General features: G+C 42.3%; 1 protein-coding gene across 1 annotated transcript in view; it reads left to right on the top strand.

Moving 5' to 3' along the window:
- The window catches only part of ephb3a (eph receptor B3a), a 31487-nt gene extending 18534 nt beyond the window's left edge, over positions 1-12953 (top strand). The window contains exons 10-15 of the mRNA XM_069511329.1: positions 816-938; positions 1653-1900; positions 5399-5614; positions 5878-6027; positions 7436-7629; positions 11186-12953. Coding sequence (XP_069367430.1) covers positions 816-938; positions 1653-1900; positions 5399-5614; positions 5878-6027; positions 7436-7629; positions 11186-11297 — 1043 coding nt within the window. The 3' untranslated portion in view covers positions 11298-12953. The remainder of the gene's footprint in view (positions 1-815; positions 939-1652; positions 1901-5398; positions 5615-5877; positions 6028-7435; positions 7630-11185) is intronic.
- The last annotated feature ends 1072 nt before the right edge of the window (positions 12954-14025 follow it).

The raw sequence follows: 14025 nt of genomic DNA, 5'->3' as shown, positions 1-14025 counted from the left end.
TAAGATCTAACTGTGCGCAACTCTAACAAAGAGGAAATCACGCAGCCATTAGGATCAGGCAGATCTTAAAACCAAAGTGACCAAAATTTAAACCCCCTAAATAACCTGTCAGCTCTGCCATCCTCTCTCTTCCACCCCCCTGCCCTTATGAGAGAGAGAGTGCTACATGTATAGAGATTTTGTGTGTGCTCAAGAACATCCTTAATGCTGCTAATTAAATTGCAGCATTGTAGCTTGGAGTCCCCAAATACAGAGACTTGACGTTCAGTTCCGGCTTTGCCCTTTGCTCCTTTTTAAATGCCAAAAAACCCCATATGGATCTCCAGTTAAATGTTCAAAGTTGAAACCAAATGGCATCAGAAACATACAAGAGATCATTGCTCTGAACCTAGTTCTCCCTCTCTGTCCTTAACAAACACACTGATCGTCTGTCCCAACCTCATCTGTGGCTGTTAACAATACCCATAAATATTTTACTGTCTTCAGCAGGAAGGCAGCATTCAGCATTAACTTGATAGATACTGTTTGCTGTGCGTGTTTCATGATTGAAGTGTTGTGCAGTGTCCTGCGCCTCATATTTGGGAGGCCTACATTTTACATGGTGTGTTAGTTGGTGTTCATGTGGGACTGACTATCCCCCTGGAAAATAATTAACAAATAGCCCATGAATTTCCATCTTTAGAGTGACTTACAGTTAGCATGGCTTGATTTCATTCACTTCACTCAGCCTTAGACATTAGCAAACTTTCTGCCTTTTTATAACTATACTCATGTATAATACAATGTGGATGCTGACTCAGGCTTGTCCCTCTCAGTTTCACCAGGGGTGAAAGTCTACATCGACCCTTTCACCTATGAGGACCCCAACGATGCTGTCCACGAGTTCGCCAAAGAGATAGACATCTCCTGCGTGAAAATAGAAGAAGTCATCGGTGCAGGTAAAAAAAAAAACTAAAATAAACCTGCTGTTGTTTTTGTCTGAGTGGCTGGAGAATGATTCAGGTTTATGAATCATTTATCTGAGCAGGAGTGTGCCATCAAGCCCTGGGGTCTTCTCTGTAAGAGAATCTCTCTCTCTGGGAGAAAGGGGTTAGGATTCAGAGTGTGCATGAGCGGGTGGCTACGACTGAAGGGGAAGTCTTTTCTGAGCTCTTGCCCCTCTAGTCTGTTTTTTTCTTGCTCTCCAGCAGCATGTTGTGTCCTAACTTCACCTCAAATGACAATCTGCTTCCGCTCGTTCAACCTTCCTCCCTGCCTCTCTTTTATTCTTTCACTTTCCCGCTCTCCTGTAAACATTCGTAATCAGGCACCAAATGCAGAACCCCCAAGTTCCTTGTCCATCCTCTGTCTCCCTACACCGCTCCCAGGTTGCACACTCGGTCGATACCAGTCACTCCCTCTCTCCCCAACATCTCTGACCTCTCCTCTTCTCTCTTCTAATCCTCTCCCACAGTTGAAGCTGACCCTCAACTCTTTCAAATCAGCTCCTTCACTCCTGAATCCGACCAGTAACACTCCCTTTCCCTGCACTTTTCCACAACTTCCTCTTTCCCTCCACCCCTCCTCTTCTTTCCTCTTCTCACTCAACCCCTCTCACCCCCTTCCTCCCTCCCTCACCCATCCCCCTTCCCCACCTTGTTTTCTCACTCCAGGTGAATTCGGCGAGGTGTGTCGCGGGCGTCTCAAACAGCCCGGTCGCAGAGAGATGGTGGTGGCGATTAAGACGCTAAAAGCTGGCTACACCGAGCGCCAGCGGCGGGACTTCCTTGGCGAGGCCTCCATCATGGGCCAGTTCGACCACCCCAACGTGATACGGCTGGAAGGTGTCCTGACACGGAGCTCTCCAGTCCTCATCATCACCGAATTCATGGAGAACGGAGCGCTCGATTCCTTCCTCAGGGTGAGCTTGACGGGAGGTGTATGCAGCAACACCTCTGACAGAGAAGATTACTTTCTGTTTGTATCAAAGCTGAGAGGAACACACACATGCAGACAGTCATTCAACACACCTCTGGGTTATCAGAATGTTTTTCTCGCTGTAAAACACCCTGAGGCGCTCACTCGCTGAGTGATAGAGATTAAATGTGCAATATAACGCCTGGAGACAGGCATAGTGTCTCTGCTTGATGTGAGTGACTGATGCTGACAGACTTTCCAATACACAAACTCCTGGTGGAGAACTGTCACACAGCAGACCTTTGGATAGATTTGCTCCAGCGTATTAGAGTCTTTGTACAACTACAGAATACATTACTGATCAGAGTTTCTGGTTCAGACTACCACCACCTACACAATATGCTGAACAAAGGCAGGATGAGAAATGAGGTGTCACACAGTACATTTCCAGCTGCGTGGGGGCTATTACATGTCATTTACATTCAGGAAAATGTGTTTTCTCGCGTGGCTGCACTGTGACGAAGTGTACTTACTGTAGCTGTTAGGCTGAGTGAGGTTACTTAATGTTGTTGCTCTTAAATGCAATTCATCTTGAAGTGATTTTCAGATTTGTTGCAAAGATTATCGATAATATTATTGAGTCAGCTTGTATTGTAACCTCTCCATATGGATGCACAAAGATAAAAGGCAAAAATTCTGAAATTCTGAAAAAAAAATTTTTACAATTGGTGGGTGTTGCATAAAATGTTACAATACTGACACACAAAGTTTTATGATTTGACAAAAATGTGTCAAACCCATTGATTGTTGGAACATCCAACTACAGCCACACAACAACTATGAGTGAATAAAATACAGATACATTCCAGTTTATTTTGTTGTCACCAAGTCGATCAACAGAAAGTTCACTAACAGCAATTTTGATTTTGAGTCGTCGAATTGTGTAAGTAATGTGTTTTCATCCTGGCTTTTGTCTTTCGAACAGAAGAAACTTGAGGTTTTCCTCTTGGCATCTGCGGAATAGCATTAATTAATAAAAACAAATCAAAACAATACAAAAAACAGATTTATCAAGAATGAAAAGTTAGATGTAGCTTGAATTTCTTCCTCCTTTCAGAACATGATCAATATATTGCATATGTGATCAACTGAATGTATACATTTTGATAATCTCTTGTTGTAAGTCAGTAACCAATCCAGTCAATGTAAACAGTTTATTTTTGAGGTTAGGACTCACTGACCCATTTTCAGTTTTTTTTCAGACAGTTACTAATGAAACAATAAATAATTCATAAATCAATCTGAAAGAATATTATCAAATAAATAATGAAAATAACCGTTAGTTGCAGTTACTTTTCCTAATATAAATGTATACATATATATATATATATATATACATATGTTTGTAAATCTAGTTTGAGAAATATTATAATATTCAAAATCCTAAATTAATATTTATACCTTCTTAAATATTAAATTTCGCCATAAGAAGCTTGACCAGAACTTTTCCAGAATAAAATGGAGTTCAGGATCTAAGTGAAGCTTTTAATAGTGTTAGAGAAGAACGAGTGAATCGATGATGAATCTTGCTCTGGCATTAAACCCCATAGTGCTGGTGCTCTGTTGTTTTCAGTGCTACAGACACATTTCAGTCCGCACCACAATAAGTGCAGAGGTTTGACGCTGAGTCCAATTATTTATTCAATTTAGACAAAGTTAATTGACAACAATTTTGGTAATGGATCAACTATTTAAGTCTAAATTGCTTTTACTGGGACAAACTCAGATGCATTAAATTGCTGCTTTTTTCTGTTGTTTATTGCAAAATCAATATCTTAAGGTTTTTTATGTTGCTAATACAAAACAAGTAATTTGAAATAGCTGCAAAATACAGTTTTTTTTTTACAAATAATCAATCAACAATTTTTATGAGGTGTAAGAAAAAAACAAAAAAAACTCAAATCACAGGAACCCAAGTAAATCATCAAATCCCAGTATATTGAGATTTTTTCTTTAAAAAGTAACAAATGACAAATTTCTTGTCAGATAATTGCTCATTAATCTTTCATTGGAAACATCACCTTCACTGTTACTGACATTTTGTAAAGGTGACAAATAATCTGTCATTTGAAAAAAGAAAAAACTGACTAATTCATACTTAAAAAAGAAAATAAGTTTGTTGTACATCTGATTGTCCAGCCTGAGCTTCTTCCCTCCTTCTCACCCACTCCTCTCAGTCAGCTGTCTCGTAAATAACACAAAAAAATACCCAGCCTGTGCCGTCTTCACCCCCGCTCGCCGCCAGTGTCACACTGCCTGTGACTCAGAGGAACTCTGAGTTCTCCTCTAACCAAGACCCTATAGAGTTAACTCACTCACACATGCACAAACTGTCCGAATGTGTCCCACACATGCTCTCTGGAGACTCACACACACAACATATGCACATGTAGAAACACTACAGATATACAGAAATAACACACACATTCCAACCTACACGCCACCGTGGCTTGGAAGGCCTGCGATGAATCATAGCTGTTTATACATCCATCCATCCCAGCTTGTTTTGCTGTCAGATCTCAGTGGAGTGTGCAGACTACAAAGCAGAATGTTTATGGTTTTGTCATGTCACGTCTTGTGTTCTTTGCTTTCTTGTTGCTGAGTCTGAGAGATTGATTATGTCGAAAATTGTTTTGCGCTTGTATTAAATATTCAAGTCATAGAAGAGAGCCTCTGTGCAGATTCAGGTTTGTCCAGATTTGGACGAGTTATTATGTATCAGTATTTACTGTGTGTCGACATTCCATTGATTAGTTTTAGTCCCGCACAGTCACACATCGACTTTCATGAGCCTTCACAGGTTTTTAGTGCTGATTTATTACGATCTTGAGTTCATCCCGCTGCGGCACACTTCATAAACGTGGAGAATTGTAAATTAAACCCTGAAAGCCCTAATTTCAGATTTGTTTCATGCTTCTCAAATGTGCACATAAAAAGGAAAAAATCTGCAAATGGTGGACTTTGAAATGAGGGAAACCAGCTTTGAGAAACATGCCGCTCCAATCCAGTCGACGGGCCAACTGTGCTTTAAAGTTCACAGGGAAAAAAATGTAGAAAAAAACCAAATACTTGCAGAGGTCTGGTTGAGATTCTTGTGTCGCTGCTCCATTTTTCATTTGTGTGTGGTTGGTCGGTAGTTGTTGGTATTGAGCCCTAATGGGTTTATTATGAAAGCAAAGAGTGTAATTAATCAGCTAATTGGACAGCATGTGTGAAAAGGTCAGCTGTCAGTGACTGTCAGTAGCAGCCGTGAAGCATTATGACACATGTCATGTTTATGTTGCCTCAGTGACTGATTGGCTCCCTTGTGCTTTCCCCTCCTCTTTATCTCAAATGCTCGTCCCTGTTGTCTTTTCCTCCATATTTCTCTACATCCTTTTTTCCTCATTTTCACTCCATCACTGATAACCACCCTCTCCTCCCCCCTCCTGCTCTTTTGCAGCTAAATGACGGACGCTTCACGATGACACAGCTGGTCGGGATGCTGCGTGGCATCGCCGCAGGGATGAAGTACCTGTCAGACATGAACTATGTTCACCGAGACCTCGCCGCGCGGAATATCCTGGTCAACAGCAACTTGGTCTGCAAGGTCTCAGACTTTGGCCTGTCACGATTTCTGGACGACACCTCTGCTGACCCCACATACACAAGCTCCCTGGTCAGTATTATGTGTGTGTGTGTGTGTGTCTGTGTGAGTTTGTTCTGCCCTTGTGTGTTTAATTGTGCTTTCTAATTTGATCCCTTTCACTTATCTCACATATACACACGGATGCATGTGTGACCGATCATGTGTGCCAATATTTTTGTTAGCACGTCTGGGAAATTTGCATGTGTGTTCACGCAGCCTCCTCGTGTCGTTATTTGATTGTAATGTCTCCCAGGGTGTTGACTCCATCTCCCTCTGTGTTTGTGTGTGAGCAGGGAGGGAAGATTCCCATCCGGTGGACGGCGCCAGAGGCCATCGCCTTCAGGAAGTTCACCTCTGCCAGTGACGTGTGGAGTTACGGTATCGTCATGTGGGAGGTGGTGTCCTATGGAGAGAGACCATACTGGGACATGAGCAACCAGGATGTGAGTTTTAGCGAACAAATATCTACAGACAAACACTGGAGTTGTGCGTGGAAGTTTCTCTGAGCTACGGTGGCTTTGATTTCTAGCATGACATGTTGGACCCGGGCCTGTTCCGTTGTCTTTATCTCCTCATTGCAGATGCTGGTGCAGCTGTGTGCCTCTGTTCTAGTTTTTAACAATTTATTTACAGCCCCAGTCTGCCCACCCTCTACAAATCCATACTGCAAATCCTACTTCCCCACACACACAAAGGCATATTCAGGAAAGGCTTTTTTTACGGGCGTTGTTACCTGAAGGCTATCTGCACTGCACAGACATCATAACTACAGCAGCGAGCTCGCAGGAAAGAAAAAGAAATCTCTGGGTTCCTCCTCTTGAACAAAGTACTGAAGCGGTTTGTACACCTCCACTTTATTCTCTGAGGAATATCTGCTCTGTATTGTGCTTCAAAAAGAGGAGTTGTAACGCTGATAGCAATAAACCAAAGAAAGAGCCGAAATGAAAAATGCCAGTAATGTATGTATAACTTTCATAACAAAACCCACACGCACTAATGAAAGCTTCAAAGTGTGGGCCTCTATTGTTCCTGGCTGCCTTTGTGCCGCAGTCGTCGCTCAATAACCAACAGAGTCGACAAATAGAAGATATAAACAGAGGTACTCGTTCGACATAAAAAATCAAAGGACAAGCAGCAGGGGAAGACGAGTGCAGCAGAAAGGCTTTATTGCTCCCAACTGGCAATTTTTTTTATTGTGGTAGGGAGTTAAAACCTGTACGTAGTGTATAGAGGGTAATGTAGTTGCTAGGCGAAATCAAATCAATGAGCAAACGTTTTCATCCCCCACTTATTGTCTCTGCTATCAATCATGGCTGTTTTCAAGTGACAACTTTGAGAATACTTGAGAAAATTGTTTTTAGAGTTTTGTGAAGGCAGATGTGACAGACTGAGCGGAGGAACTGACTAACGATGGACGATATATGGCAACCGGGGATTATTCTTCCTCTGCACTAAAAAAGGCTGAGTGAGCAGTAATCAATGAGAAAAGGGAGTGTGTTAGAACTTTGGGTGTTTGTACTATGACAAAGCACCACAATGAAGTTGATCAAATCTTTCTGTACCATAGAGCCTGAGTCTGAGCCTCTCTTTGATGAGACGAGCGATGGGACGGAATGTATCGGTCGCATTTTTCAAAGTCTAGTTTTCTCTTCCTTGCTCCTCTGGTAACACCAACTCTAGCTTTAATAAATGTATCTGATTTCGTTCCTTTCAGCCTCTGTCGGGCCTTGTTTTTGGTGTCAATTAGCACATCTTAGCATGTTCACGTACTAAACTAAAATGGTAAAAATGTTGACAAACTGTAGCATGTCAACATTATGTTATTATTTATGATGTTTTCCTGTTGCTCAGGTGATGACGGCAGTAGAGCAGGACTACCGTTTGCCGCCTCCCATGGACTGTCCCATGGTGCTGCATCAGCTGATGCTGGAGTGCTGGATGAAGGAGAGGAACCTGAGGCCTAAGTTCTCAAACATCGTCAGCACCCTGGACAAGCTGCTCCGCAATGCCGCCAGCCTCAAGGTGGTGACCAGCACCAACTCAGGGTAAGCTCATGTGGAGGACTGGTTTCTGGTGTTAGTATGCTTGTACTAGATATGATCTAATATCTAAGAGGACCCTGGGTGGAATAGAGTTGTACAGAACGGTTATAGATGTACTTACTGTTAAACCAGTTTTCTACTAGAGGGCACACAGCAGATATTAGACGCTATATATTAGGAAAAAAACATGGCGACACTGGCAGAGGTTAGCCTACGGACGCTGTAATCGCAGTATCATCATAGATGGTATGTGAGGTCCTTAAAACAACAACGTTGTGACAAGAGCAAGGACACTGCCCCCACTGTCCATGTGCGTATTGCAGACACAAAGCGTTATTTTTTAAGAATGGGCAAAACTGATGTTTGGCAGCCACGATACGTACATTTACACATGAAGCAGGATTAAATTAAAAGAATGTATTTCTTCAGCCTGAAAGGTTTTGTAAAAAGCCCAAATGACGATAACTTGACACTATTGCACTTGGTTGTACAAACAAAGTTCAGCTGTTTCTCATGTTCACCATCCACTGCATGAAGTGGGCGAGCTTGTTGTGAATTGTTGGTTTCGGAAAGTTACAGAAATTGATCGATGCAGCATCCCCCCACCCCCACCTCTGATGCCAACATTGGAAAGGTGTGGGTGGAGGAGGCTGCTGCTCAACCAACTGACAGGCACCTCGTTTGAAGCACGCCGACACCTTAATCCCTCACTAAGAGACACAGCAGAGGTTTTCTCACATAGTTTTCTTAAATGAATAAAGATTTCTGTCATAGTTTGTGCCGCAGTTTTGTTCTCCAACTGCCTCTCATATGCCAAATTGAATTGAGAGAAGTGGATGTAAAATGTTTGCTTCAGAAAATTGTTGCAATTTCACTTCTTTATAGGGCAAAACACTTCACTGGTGCCACCTTGGCAAGTTTCTTGAAAGATTTATCAGCTTTTCTGACAAACATTTTCTTAGAATTTAGTTTGAAGTTTACTCTTTCTTAGTGGCTATAGTAAAAGACAAATTTTCACTGAGTTCTCAACTATGCACAGAACTTTGAACCAAATGTTCACCTACAAATTACTGAAAGCAAAATTACTGCAAACCTGTTACCCTTCTGAAGAATCTCAGTTCACGACAGCAAGCAGAATTCAAAGTAAAGGCACAATTTTAAACATAAAATATTAGAATATAATATCAACAACAACAGCAAATATAAATACGATTATAACACACTGTGGAGGTGAAGGGGCGGAGAGAGCACCTTCACCTGCACCACTGAGGATCAATCAGCACAGGTGAGAGCTGTTAGCTGATTGATCCTCAGACTTTAAAAGGAGGCAGCAGAGCTGCCTCGAGAGAACTCCGGGAAGGCTCAGAGACGCACAGGACACAGGAGAACAAAGGGAGAACGCACTAGACTCGGGAGAGAAAAGGACACACACGGGGGTGAAGCTGAAGGTCCAGCAAATAGTGCTGGACCTGTTAAGTTCCATGTTTTGTATGTTCAGTTTGACCTTAAATAAAAGATGCTAAACCCTCAATGGTTGGACTGGTCTGTCTCTGGCTGTCGTGAGGGGAACCCCGTGGCGTGGTCCAACGCCACACACACATTTTATTTATAAAGACTGTTTAACAATTCTCAAAGACACTTTAAACATGTTTAATACAAAGAAAGCAAATAAAAGCAATCAGAAAGAAATATAAATTACACATCATTAATTATGTTTATGTGTATAATATATAATATAGGTACATATAGGTACATACATTAAGTCTACATATAATATACTTATTTAATATTTGATAGCAGAAAGTTTTCTGTAACTGCAATATTGACTGTTGTTGCAGTCATTATATATGGTATATAATAAGTATATGCATTGTGCTGCTATTGTTCAATATAGGCATAAAATGCTTTTGAGGTCTTTCTACAGTAACAGCACAAATATAGCAAAGACAAAAAGAGGTGATGCAATTTTTTTCTCTCACCTGGTGTGAAATTGTCTCCTGCTGTGAAGCTGAAGACTCCTGGTGCAGAGACGAGCGGCGGCACGCCTCTGGGCTGTTGGAATAAGATGTCACCGTAACAAAAATTACTGCCGGCCTAAAGAGACTCACAACAGCTTTCATGCCTATTGGGTCTGGTTTGTTTTATGTTTTCGGTTGATTTGGTAGGAGGCTCGAGCTGCGACACAGACGTCTGCCTCTTTTTCTCTGACACTTCCCTCTGAAGTTTACAAGTTGACTTATTCATAGGGAGCCATCAACACCTTGTTTTTCAGGTTATGTTTGCTGTCTCCAAATGTTTGAGCCATTTTTACCAACATGTTTGTTATTCTGGCATTCAGTCAACAATATGATTAGTTCCGGTGTAGATGCTCGATCCTCAGCTCTGCAGGGATGTCTAATGAATCAAGCACACATCCTCCACTCTGCGACCCTGACTACGCGATGGTTTCCTGTGTCGACAGGCACAAAAGGCAGAATTTCATACATGCAGTATCCAGGTCTTGAGCCAGCTCCTTGGCTCACAGTTTCACTCTAACACTGAGCCCCAAGGGCGATCGCTACGCCAGGATTTGGGCTCAGTGAAGCTAATTGTGTGTGGAAATGTAATGGCTGACCTCCGTTTAATTCCCCTATACTTGGCTGGATTCTGGAATATAGGTGATAGGACAGACAGCAGCCAGAGCTGCTGATGTGGAAAAGCAGGAAGTGATGAAGTGTGAGTAATAAGGGAGATTGAGGAGAAGCTAAAAGAGAGAAATGTGTTTAATTAGGTTGCTAATGAGCTTTTTAATGCATCAGGGGAGGGCGCACCCGATGCTATGATGGGCAAATAGGAGTGTGTGTGTGTGTGTGTGTGTGTGTGTGTATTGTTTGTTTGTGTGTGTGTGTGTGTGTGTGTTATGCTACGTGTCGCTGCGTGCGGGTGACATGCCAATGATTAATTTATGGCCTCATCTGTATGCAACAACAAGAGAGATAGGCAGAGCGGGAGCAGGAGGAAGAGCAGGAGAGAGAAAGGATCATTTTGTCAGAGCATGATTTAGAGAGCGTCTCCCGTGTTTCCGTGTTTCCGTGTGCGTCTGAGCCGGTGAATTCTCTCCGCTGCTCACCTGCCATTGGCTGCGCAGCGATGCTGGGCCAGATAATGGAGGGAGGGGGAGGATATGAGATGCGGCCTATCTGAGTATCTACATCCACAAGGGCCTTAAAAACAAGGACACTGGCCGAGGAACAAAGGACAATCTGAGGCTACAGCGCTTCTCCCAATATAGCTGAGAAATATACAGAACTTTTATTAAAAATGTGATGAATGAGCTGGATTCTTCTTACAGCATCTGCAGCTCAGTTTTTAACACATCCTCATGCTGCTGTGTTTTATTGTTTATAACCATGAGGTCTTAGGTAAATGGACTATGCAAAATATAGCTACACTGTCACTAAGATGGATTAGGCCTTTATCCACATTCAATGGGAACACTTAGCGCAGTAATAATGAGCTGTATCTTTAGTTTTAAGTGGCTGTGAACCTGCTGTTGACCTGTGTGGCTTTGCGTTGGCAGGGACCTGCTGCGGCTCGGAGGAACGCTGCCAGGACACAACAGGAAGAGTCCGGACAGCAGTCAGGAAATCGTTCGGCAACAGATGAGCCAAACTCTCCCCATCAGAGTGTGAGCTCCCGCAAATCACCGGCGGACGCAGGACGAATGAGAAACTACCTAGAAACTCTGGTGCAAAAAGAGCCTAATGTAAAATAAAAAAAGAAGAAGATAGAAGAAGGAAACTGCAGAGAGCAAGGACCTGCTTTTGGAGATTTTTTTTTTCCCGACTGGAGATTTAATGTCCATTTTAAGAGAACTTTCCATTGCAGTCTGTGTGTTCATTACTTGACACTTTGTGGATTTGTATAATTGACATAAGGCCGAACTTCCTATTGCCCCCTCTCAGGTTGTGTTTGCATGTCTGCATGTGTTTTCTGCTGGTTGGGAATCAATCCCTCCCTCTCTTCCACCCCTGACGGAGGATGGGAGAGCTCACACAAATGATAGGATTCTGTGTCTATAACGATACAACTGTGCCAAAATAAAGCAAACATTTGCTTTAAAACTAACTCTTAAAACCGCTCTACATCTCTAGACTTTCACTCAAATGTTCTTTTTTCCAACCCAACCAACCAATGTTCTTTTATTTTGCTTTTTTTTTTTGGAAACCAAGAAAAAAAACGAACCTTCTTTTCATCCGCTTCCTCTTAAATACTGTCTTCCATGTGTACTGGGAGATATACTTGTTACAAAACTGTACAAAGCATCTGAGTCTTCACACCGTCTCTCTCTCTGTGTCGGAGGGGAGATGACTGACACTGTGCGGGACATGTCATGTGCATGCCAAAGTGGAAGCTTCTTCATGAGAAAAAGTACAAAACCAGTTCCACGTTACCTGTTGCTTTGGTGGCATCTTGCTGTATGGACTTTTAACGTCCATGTTTTCTTAATCTTATTTGATTCATATAGGCATTGTTTTGAATGCTAAGTTATTATCTATTATTGCAAAGAGGTGTTTTTTTGTGTTTTTTTTTTTACGAGTTCCGGGGCTTCAACTTTTTTATTACGATGCTTGTTTTTTCACACATGAACAAACCAGACAGATAATGAATGAGGGAATTGAGAAGGAAACGTTCTGCTCAGACCTTTAAAAAAAACACTGAGGAGACTTTCGAGATCGCTGTTCGGCATTTTTTTGTTTTTTAATGAAAAGTGCCCGTGGTAGTGCTGTTGTTGTATCTTTTACTTTGGCGAACATGTTGCAGATCAGCTAGAATTAAAAAGGTCACTATCCACATGATAGCTCTGTGACCTTAATATTGACCTGACCTTCAAACTTTGATGTTAAACAAATCACTCACTGGTTTATTTCACCCGACATGTGTTTTCTTCAGCACGCCACCTGTCAGCGCAGTTCTCTATCTAAAACAACTGCCTGTGTATAATACTATATTTCTATTAGACCAATCTGCTCAGCATTTACTTGATCTGACCTGACTTTGGCCTCTCTGACCCTCGTTTCTATGCTTGTTTGTTTATTGTGGAGGAGCAAACAAATCGCAGATCGCAGTTTAATGGTCATTACATATCTGAAACTATATGTCACAATGAAAGAAGAAAATCAAACGTTGTGTCTGTTAGGGCAGACTTTTTCCTGTGCAATTAAAGGTGTATTAGATTGTAAAAAAAAAAAAGGAAGAAAAAAAACCGCCAGAAAACTAGAACAAAAATAAGCATTTCTCTTTCAGTATTTTTACGATAATCATATGCAAATAAATTATTAAACGGATCTCTGGTATTCTCTTTGATTTCTCGGCGGGTTCACCAAGCTGAGGTTCCAGGTCCCTGCTCATCCGGCCGCGGGATGAAAGGAGGGAATAGTGAGTGTGTTTTACCACCTCAGTCGGAATATCACAGCAGCTTTGGACGGACTCATTAAGATTTAAGACGAATCAAAGGCCGGTCCACGCGGCTCGCCAATTAGTGAGACCACAGGACTATTCTGGGGATTTCAGTGTCGGCTGCTGCTGCTGCTGCTGCTGCTGGACAGGCTTCAAGGAAGCAAAGTTAATCTGGCATCACACCAAATGTCAATGTTGTTCGGCTTTAATCAGCTAACCGGGACACAAACTGGGTCTTTCTCCAGAGCGATGCAGAAGAGTGAAGCTGTCACCCCCTGGTTTTAGTGACCAAGAGGGAGCTCGAACATGGGGAAGATGGAGCTCTTCAAGGGTTCATACTTAACCATATTTGACTGGCTGCAGCTGTATGATTCTCCTGGAGTTGTGTTTTCCACATGTTCTTTAATCTGCTTCAATCACACACACAACACAAAGCATACATACAAATTCACAAATGCGCCCAGACACTGAGCCACAGAGTGTAATTCCACTGGGTGACCTAGCAGCATTGCATTTATCATGTGTGTCAAAGCTTTTGCAGGCAGATCGCAGATAAACGCTTTGTGGTGTAACCACTCTTTCTGTTGAAGCAAGAAATAAGATGTTTAGAAATGTTTGACCTTGCAGGAGAACACTATGCATACAAACCAGTTCAGGACGAGGGCTTCTAGTTAAAAACTGCATTGTTACAAGTTATTCTGAAGAGCGCTCTGCTTTGAATTCATCTCTGAAACACATCTATTTTACATGCTGGGTATTTTCTGTGACATCTGAGATCTGACAAAGTGAGGATTTGCATCCTGTTTACCAGTTAACACTTGAAGCGTGTCCGGCTTCGCCGGCCACTGCAGCTCACTGCTTACATCACAGACAGCGTTCGCCCCCCGCCATCTCCTTAGAGCTGGAAATGTAGTGTTTTTTTCCACTGCTGCATATTTAAAGATGACACAAAATGGCAGC

The sequence above is a fragment of the Paralichthys olivaceus genome, chromosome 16 (assembly GCF_024713975.1).
Source record: "Paralichthys olivaceus isolate ysfri-2021 chromosome 16, ASM2471397v2, whole genome shotgun sequence".
NCBI lineage: Eukaryota > Metazoa > Chordata > Actinopteri > Pleuronectiformes > Paralichthyidae > Paralichthys > Paralichthys olivaceus.
The sequence above is the reverse complement of the archived record's forward strand: the minus strand, read 5'-3'. Positions and strand labels throughout refer to the sequence as shown.